Here is an 8,955-nt window from a genome sequence, read left to right as displayed (position 1 = left end):
TACCCTGCTCTTTGTCATACCACAAGCGCTATCAAGTGTGAGAGGACAGACATGTGTTGCTGATCATATGCATATTAAATAAATATTGCAATGGTCACCTAATATGTTGCGGTGTACTTTCCATTTCACTATAGGCCCATAAACCAGAAAAAGTGTGGCAACCAAGACATGATTTTAAAATGCATTCCTCATGGCACTGCAGTACAGCCATGTGAAAGCTGCAGGCTTATGGGGAATATTAGTGCTAGCTGGGTAAATGGGTTTTGATGGGCTCTGCTGGTTGTGTGTGAATCGCCATGTTTTGCTGGGCGTCAAGATTTGGTGCTCCCACAGAGAGCACTCACACACAGCTCTGCCAACACTGAGCAACATTTAAAACTCTGGTCCTGCTGTCCCTGCTGCACCTTCTGCCAAGCAGCTCTGCAAATAACAAGAGAAACGTTTTTTTTTTTCCCTTCTTCTTTCTACCTGAGAGTTTCCGTCCTTCTGTCCGCTTCCTCTGAATTCTTTTCCCCCTCTCTCTTTTCGTAGACCGCCGACTTCTTCTTTCCTTTTCACTCTCTTCTCTTGTTTTGTCTCTACCTCAACCACCTCTCCAAATCAATAGCGTTAAAATTTTATGGCAAATGTTCCTCCCACACCCGACATTCCGGGGTCTTGCTGGTGGCTCAGTCTCTCTCCCTCTCTCCCTCTCCTCCGTGTCACTGGTAACAGAAGAGTGTAACTTGTGTGGGTGTTGGGGGCTGTGGGACTGGGCAACAATGCAAATTGGGAGGGGGGGAGGCGGGGGATAATTCATCATCCTTAATTATATCAGCCAGAAAATAAATTCCCTAGTTGGCATGATAATTTTGTATTAACCATTGATTACAATTAAGTTCCTGTGTATGTCACTTTAAATGACAGAAAGCTCTAAATAATGTTTATAATAACATTTTAATGGTAGCTTATTTAAAAGGGCCATAATACAATAAATCAATACATCTACAAAATAATCTACATGCAGAAGCAGAAGATTTGCCATAAGTTAAACTTTAATTTTGCATATTTTAGAAATGTTTTGTCAACCATTAAAAGTTGTTTCATTGAGACAGTAAACTCACTCACAGCATGGGACTCAGGATGCAGGAAGGAAAATGGGTTTAGATGAGATAACTTCAAGTAAAGATGGAGAAAGTACATGATGATGGAATGATTCCACAGTTCAACAAAAGCAGAAAGCTGTGACAATGAAAACACAGCCTCAGTTACTAATCAACAAGTCTTAAAGCTGTGGAAACAAGATGAGCAGCTATGCTGCCACCCCATTCACAATTGCGATGTGCCAAGAAAAGTGAAAAGGAGAGAACAAATGAAAAAAGAAAGTGAAAGACTGTGGACAACTGTTCAGGGAACAGAACATGACCAGATGTCAAACTGTTGCTGTATTTTTTCACATTTCTTTATTTCTTAAAAAAAGGAGAATGTTCCACCTGTGGTAAAAGATATCACTAATAGAATTTCAGAGGGCTGATAAAGCCCAATTTTAATAATATCTTTTTCATTATTTTGAATAATATCTAACCTTTTTTATGCTTTTATCAGAATTAGAATTTGTTGTTTTTCTCCAAATGTGAAATTCATAACAGGAGAAAGTTTCATTAATCAGAAAAGTAGTAAAAGTAACCTGACATTCTCTGACTCTCCCTGGTGCAGTAATCCCTCCCATCTGGCGCTCCAAGCAGGTTGAAACAGACACAGAATTATTTGCAAATACTTTTAGACCCAGGTCTGATTATCTTTTCAGTAAACAACTGTAATCAGACACTCCATTGAGACATTTTTACTTCAGAATGTTTTTTTTGCTTTTAATGCCCGACTAAAGAATAGATTAAAAAAAAATTGTGATTAAAAAGTTTTCAAAGAGCTTAATTTACTGATCCTTCCTAATTTACCGAGAAACATTCCAGTACCTAATAAACTGGAACTTCATAAACATTTAAAAAAATGTTTTTGAATTTCAAACTTCTGTTCTTTTTTTTCTGTACTTATTCTGTTCTCGGTTGAGTAGTTGCAGCATCAAAAAAAGAACGGTTGAAGTAAGCATTGCCGGCCAATCTTAGGTGACCTTGGTGGAGCTGGCATCAATTTAGTGCCATTTAGAAAACCTTAGTGTTGGAACTGTACCTTCTTCAATTCCTTTCTGCGCTGGCCCATCTGTGAGGAATTGGGGAAGTTAATGTTGGTTCTGTCTGCCACTCTGTTTTACTTGGCCTGGCGATCCCAACAAACACAGGACACACCAATAATAAAATAGATTCCTCTATTTAGTGAGAAAAACAGGGAGACAAGACCGAATAAGCCACAGGGAATCGTTTACTTGGGTGGAGCTGCTAAAGTTTAGTTGAAATTGTTTGTTTTGGAAGCAGCGTGAGTTACTGAAGTAAACAAGAGAGCTTTTCTTTAAAAACATGTCATATGCCATCTTGACTTAGACTGGTTTATGCAAATACGCAGCTGATGTAAAATTCACAGTAAAATAAACTCAAGCAACATGGCTCTGTCCTCAAGTCTTTGAGATAATACCTGATTTTATGACAATGATAAATAAATTGTTGTGAAAGCAAAATGTAATAAAGGGGTTAAAAATACATAACTTAATCTGTCCTATAACTCAATTCATTTTTATCATTTTGTGTAGGAAGTATATTTGCTTGGTTTGCAAGGCAAGAGAAAATGCCATCAGTGATGAGGTATGAGATAAATGCACGATTAAGATTTGGAGAATTTAAAAGAAACTCAGTACATCAATTGGAATGAGGCTAGGTGGATTCGGCGGCGTGCAATAACCATGCTTTATGTCCACTCCATTTCCCTTGCAAATCAGCCTCACATTCTTAGGGTTTTCACAGTTCCCAGCTCCCCCTTTTCCCTCCCCCAAAACATGCCCTGAGTCAGCCAGGCTCATTAGGCAGGATGAGACTATTACCAGGCGAGTTATCCCAGTCTGAACAATGGGATGTGGTCAGGTGGTAGAAGCACCAGTTTCACTCGTTTCATCTTGCTTTCCCCTCATGTCCCCTGGGTCCGAGACCACGACTTCGACTTTGGCAAATAATGCTCTTCCTCCATCAACAATTAAATTGACAGCTGGAATGCAGCACAGACTCAACGCTGCAAAATGAATGTGCATTATATTTTATTTTCATTTCCAGTTCCTGCATGAATGCGCATGTGGACTGACAGGGTTTGTGTCAGTGTGCCCACGAGGATATCTGCATGCTGTTGAGCTATTTTTGTGCATTAAGTAGGTTGGACACATACCTATGAACTGCTTTTACTGAAAGCTCTGATTGCGACACAAAACTGTTCCACGCGATTTCCTTTTTTGGTTTGTTTATTAATTCGGTATATTGTGCTAATGTAGCTCGCAGTAAAGTTCCCCGCTGCACTTCACTTTTTCAGTTATTTACAGTAGGGCTTTTCAAGAGGCCCAATCAGAAACTGTGGACAAGTTCCAGGGAAACAGGACCCAAGCACCCTGAAGAGCCTTTTTGCCTCACTTTTATTCACTCCTGTTCTTTCTCAAGAGTTCCTCCTGAAAGTATTTGGCAAACACTTGTGAAAAAAAAAAAGAGTTTCAGGGAAGAAAAACAACAAGTCGTTCTTGAGCCACCCACACCCCATCTGCTGTGGTATTATCTTCTTTTATTATCTACAGATTATGTGCGCTGATATTATTTCTGCAGTTTGGTCTGCTGGTCATTGTGGTTGTTGTTCTTGTTGTTTTTTGTTTGTGGAGCACTGTGATATGAGACAGCGACGGGGAGGGGAGGGGTCCTCCACCATGTGCATCTAATCGTCCATTCAGGACCCTCTTAATGGCTTGTCAGTTCCCCTTGCCCTTCCATTTTCTGTCCAATTAATTCCTTTCTAGCTGTCCGGATAAAGGGACACAATGGGGCCCCTCCACAGCATAATGAATCATTAAAATTCAGCAGCGCGGCCCTGGCACTTGGCTTCTCCCTGGGCTGGTTAGGGACGGCTGCTTGGCATGCATGCCAGGGCCAACTTAAGCATTCTACCCACTGGACCAGCGTAGATAGGATCTCTCCCCATTCCTCTCATTTATGGTTTAATGGGGAAAAAATCATGAATATATATTTGTGAAGATAGCTATTCTGATATATATGACTACAGGCACATATGAAATGCTGGAAAAATCTCCGGTGCAGTCCAAAGGTTCTGAAAGTGGCAGCAGTAATTATAATAAGATGCTTTTTATGGTTTTTGTTTTTACATATAACATTACAGGCTACGTTTAAATTTCAGAATAAAGGCTCATGAGTTCTTAAAGAAAAATATTATTTTTGTTATTTATGTAAACACAATTCAGCGCATGATCGGAGCACAATCCAATTAGATTTACTGTGAAGGGATCACAGGGAAAATAATGACTCTATAAAAGTCTCACTACAGCTATAGCAAACAGTACAGATGTTAGACAAGGAGTCTAACAGCTGGTGTTCGGCGAAAAGGCAAACCCAACAACACGGCGTGCTTCTGTTCAGTTAATTCTTCTTTTTTTTTTTCCAGTTTTGTTTTTTGGTAAAGAACAAAAACATCGGAAACCATATGTGAATCCAAAAAGGAAGGACAAATACAAGTATCAACAAAAAGTTTTTTATTAAAAAAAAAAAAGTCAGCGCATGAGTTAGCTGTGCATGTGCGAGTGAAACTCTAGTTAATAGAACAACAATTCTTTTCACAGCCTCTCTCAAAAACTGATACACCATAAAGATACAAAACACAGTTCTGCGGACAAAAGCATGATTCTCTGTACGTTTCACATACAGCATGTCACACAACATTACAAACCAAGGCTGTAAGGAATGATATCAAATTAAGGACATAGCCAGAAGCAAGGTAACTGTTGGAGTCTCTGGTGTTGATTACCGATTGTGTGCTGCCCGGAGTTTGTTAATAATTCCTTGTCATATAAAAATACTGACAATAAGCATTAGAAGGCACAAAAATGTTTTATGCGACTGCAGCAGTGAGTTGGCACTTAATGGTTGATGATAAACTGGCAAATACTCGCACACTTAATTTCACTTTTAAACCCTAAATTCTCTTATTTGAGAAAAAGTTAAAAGATGAATTTCGGTTTAAAAAAAACAAACGAACCAAAAAACATATAGTTTGTGTCACGGGTTATATATGCAACTTTTTCCCAAGGAAATGGCTCGCGCATGCATGTGCATGTTTGACACCACATTATCTCCCTGACACACCAACGCGGATGCATGTACGTAGACGTAGTCTTGTGTTGTCCATCGACATATACACGAGATCCAGCTGACATGTCACTCAGAGTGTGCGGTGTTATTTTACCCCATTTCCTTTAACCCTAGATCATGACTAATCGCAATTTGCCAAGCATAGATTTCAGACACCTGTTCTGTCCTGTGCGAGTCTGTTGGTCCCGTCTGTTTGTGTGCAACTTGGAATGGAGATGTTTCTGAAAAAATTGGTCTTTAACTGAATAATATCAAACACGGCACTTGTACCACCTTATTTACCTAGTTTTCATTGAAAGCCAAACAGTACTCTAAATAACCAAACCCACATTATATGTGTTCATCTACTTAAGAACAAAACCAAATAATGCATGAACATAAATAGATATAAGACTTTTATGCCAAAATGACACTAGATTCATAGGAGCCAGTTATTTAAGACTGATCCACTGATGCAAACAGTGTGCGGCGACATGGCTCTGGCCATTAAGTGTTACTGAAAATGCACATTATAGGTCATGTGTACATTGACAGAGTTTGGCCAAACCATTTCAGTCCTGCACGATTCAGCGTCAGGCCTTATCTTTACCTCAAGTGTGCACACACATGCAATCTTTAACTGGAAAGAAGGGTGTACAGGATGTAGGCGTAGGCGATATGTCCTCATGGAGGAGTCTGGCTCACCAACAACACAATTTCTCTTTGTGTAAAAAGTCTGTACAAGTGTGTTTTCGTCGCAACAATAGAACTCTGTATAAAATCAGCAGGCACTTTTTTCTCTTGTCTGTCTCCGGTTCAAATGGTCACATTTAGCCTACTAGCCCCTACGCACACTACTCCGTCTCCTCCTTACTTCCTTCGTTAGTAGTGCATCGATCTGAATGAGTCTCCAGTGCGAACGGGCTGTTTCTGTACTCTTAAGGTCGAGACAGTGTGGTGTAGACCGGCTGGTCCCAGCTGGATGCGTTGGGGCTGTGAGGAGGAGCCATGGACAGACTGTTGAGGATTGGGCTGCTATAGGGCCGCCTGGATGAATGGAAGTAGGGATACTGATAAAGGCTAGAAGGATAGCTAGAGTAAGGGTTGTAATAGTTGGAGCTCTGAAGGTCAGTATAGTCACATTGGGAGCTGGAGAAAGAGGAAGCGGCCGAGGCAGCTGATGTGGCTGATGTGACACAAGCCTGGCTACTGTACGAGCCGTAATCAGAGTGTGAGGGCGAGCCGTGAGAGTGCTCGTTGTAGTGGCTGGGGCTCAGTTGCTCTGTTTTAATATGGAGACGGTGTTGGCCCACCTCACCGGTGGAGGGAGAGGAGGAGGGCATGGAGCTCTTTCGGCTCCACGTTGACCCGTTGCTGCTTGTATGGCTGTATGAGGAAGTGTAAGCGCTGCCAGGCAGTGGAGCCTGGCTGTGGCTGTGGTCTGAGGAGCCTGAGGCGTAGCCATTGAGCGGGAGGTACTGGTCAAACTCGTGAACGTCAAAGGTCTCCATATTGCTGATGACATCAGTGCTGAGCTCAGAGATGTCTACATTGCTGAAGTCAATGTTTTGCCTGCTGCTGTCAACAAGTCGACGGCCTTCATGTTTCAAATCCTGCTTCACCCCATGGTGGAGGTCTGTTTTAGGAGTAGTGGGTGGTGTAGGTGGACCATGGGGCTGCCCTGAAAAAAAAAGATGTAAATCAGAAATGAAGGTTCGTCACTTCAAACACAAAATTATCTCAAGAATTAAACAAATTAGCCGCAAAGTACATACCTGCATGGTCAGGATGGTGGTGTCCGTCACTCATTCCTCCCAGTCCTCCCATCCCTGGTTCAGCTTTGTACATGTGATGAGCCAGTTCTGCTCCAGAATCTGAGTCGCTCTGGCCTGGTTTCACATTCTTCCGTCTTCGAGGCTGGTACTTGTAGTCTGGATGATCTTTCTTGTGCTGAACTCGAAGCCTCTCTGCTTCATCTACGAATGGCCTCTTTTCACTCTCTGAAAGCAAGCTAAGGTAGAAAAATAAATAAATAAAATAGAGAAAATTATTGAGCTGAAGTAAACAAAGACACAGTTGTTAAATTTAAAGTTACTTTAGCGCTTTTGTTTCCTAGAAAAACGTCGAGAAAAACACGCATTAAAAGATGTTTTCTGTCTTGGTTTGTTCAAAAAATCTATTTATTTCCAAATCATTTCACCAAATACAACAAAAGAAAGCGTTATAATATTATAATCATGTCCGTGTTCAAAACTCCAGCCACAGCGTCTCGGTGACCTGAGTGTCCTTTTGTTTTTGTTTTTATTTTACTTTACACTTACATAAAATATTCTTGAATTTCTCCACACCCCAATCTACATACATAAATATATATAATTTTATTTGAAATATATATTTTTTCTTACCGCCAAAGTTTCCCCAGGGTCTTGCTCAGTTCTGCGTTGTGCAGGTGTGGATACTGATCCGCTAGCTTTCTGCGGGCCGCTTGCGCCCACACCATGAACGCATTCATGGGTCTCTTGACGTGAGGTTTACTCTTCAGGGATCCGTTCCCTCTCACGGGCATTGGCACCAAGGACCAGTCGTACCCCTTTAGGACCTGAGAGACGGCATCTCGTATACACGCAGGGAACCTTTCATCATCTTCGGAGTCCAGTTTCTTGCCCATACCGGCGAGCAGGGATCCTTGTCCATCGGAGCCTGTCGGCGAGGACGGAGCATCGGAGTCGGACTCGTCCTGGGACATGGAACTGTTTGTACCCGATGGACTGCATGGCTGGTCACCGACACACTTGTCATGCTCCTCCGTCATTTTTAACATTATTTGTTCAGTCCTTTGGAAATGAAAATTCAGATGTTGCCACTGAAGTTCAAGCCTTCACCAAATTGGCCAGTGCGCTTTTGCGCGCGTTGCGCCAAAGTAAATTCCTTTAACAGTTTCAGTCAGTGCGAGCCTGTTGTTTTTCCCCCGCTTTCCTGTTTGTTTGCCTTGTTGTCCCGGGCTGTCTTGGAGGGGGGTGCTGTCGTGAAACTTGTGGTTCTCACTGTGAGCTGAAGTGCTGCATGTTAGAGCAACTTGAGTTGGAGTTTTAAAAGCGTCACTCCACCTTCGGCCTCTGGTTGGCTGGAACAAATCGCTACTTTCTCCTCATTGGTTCAGGATCTATGTGGGCTTCATTATGATAATGACTTTTTAATCGGTGGCACAATTCTGTTTTTGTTAATTTATTCACGAGGTGTGACAAGCAGATATTTCACAAATTGCGCATTTCTACAATTATTTCTGACCACAATATGAAAAGCATCTTCATTGTGTTAATGTTAAAATAACCTGACACATTATTGATTGTATACTTTATGATATAGAGTTATATATTTTTTTTATTATGTACTGAGATAACATAAAAATAAATAATATTTATATTTCTATCATATTTATTCAGATCGGATCATCAAAAGATGTTGCATGCACAGAGTAAAAAGAGAACTTTTGTATAATCTGACAAAAACAATAGTATGAGGCGCTCAAAAATGTTTTGAAACGTGGAATGGCTCAAAATAATCTTACTTGGCATATTACATCAGGTCTGACAGACTCTCCAGTCAAATTCACAGCAATAGGGTGACACCCTCCACAAGGTTCAACTGATGGGCTTCTCTTTCTTTTTGCATAATACATGTGCTCTTTTAAAACTCA

General features: G+C 41.2%; 1 protein-coding gene across 1 annotated transcript; it reads right to left on the bottom strand.

Annotated features, from left to right (window-relative positions):
• Nucleotides 1-4,646: 4,646 nt before the first annotated feature.
• LOC102798037 (transcription factor Sox-8) lies at nt 4,647-8,295 on the bottom strand. The gene is made up of 3 exons (XM_006791418.3): nt 7,664-8,295; nt 7,034-7,269; nt 4,647-6,939 (listed from the first exon to the last, which is right to left on the bottom strand). The coding sequence occupies exons 1-3, from the start codon at nt 8,077-8,079 to the stop codon at nt 6,197-6,199; spliced, it is 1,395 nt and encodes a 464-aa protein (XP_006791481.2). The 5' UTR covers nt 8,080-8,295; the 3' UTR covers nt 4,647-6,196.
• Between the last annotated feature and the right edge of the window lie 660 nt (nt 8,296-8,955).

This window comes from Neolamprologus brichardi, chromosome 4 (genome assembly GCF_056152115.1).
Source record: "Neolamprologus brichardi isolate AB-2024 chromosome 4, ASM5615211v1, whole genome shotgun sequence".
Taxonomy (NCBI): Eukaryota; Metazoa; Chordata; class Actinopteri; order Cichliformes; family Cichlidae; genus Neolamprologus; species Neolamprologus brichardi.
The sequence above is the reverse complement of the archived record's forward strand: the minus strand, read 5'-3'. Positions and strand labels throughout refer to the sequence as shown.

Excerpts from the sequence above, each read along its gene's own strand:
- LOC102798037 (XM_006791418.3), bottom strand. The coding sequence starts at position 8,079 with ATGTTAAAAATGACGGAGGAGCATGACAAGTGTGTCGGTGACCAGCCA. Across the intron at positions 7,270-7,663 it reads ACCCTGGGGAAACTTTGGCG|CTTGCTTTCAGAGAGTGAAA; the intron begins GTAAGAAAAAAT and ends TTTCTACCTTAG. Across the intron at positions 6,940-7,033 it reads CCACCATCCTGACCATGCAG|GGCAGCCCCATGGTCCACCT; the intron begins GTATGTACTTTG and ends TTTTTTTTTCAG.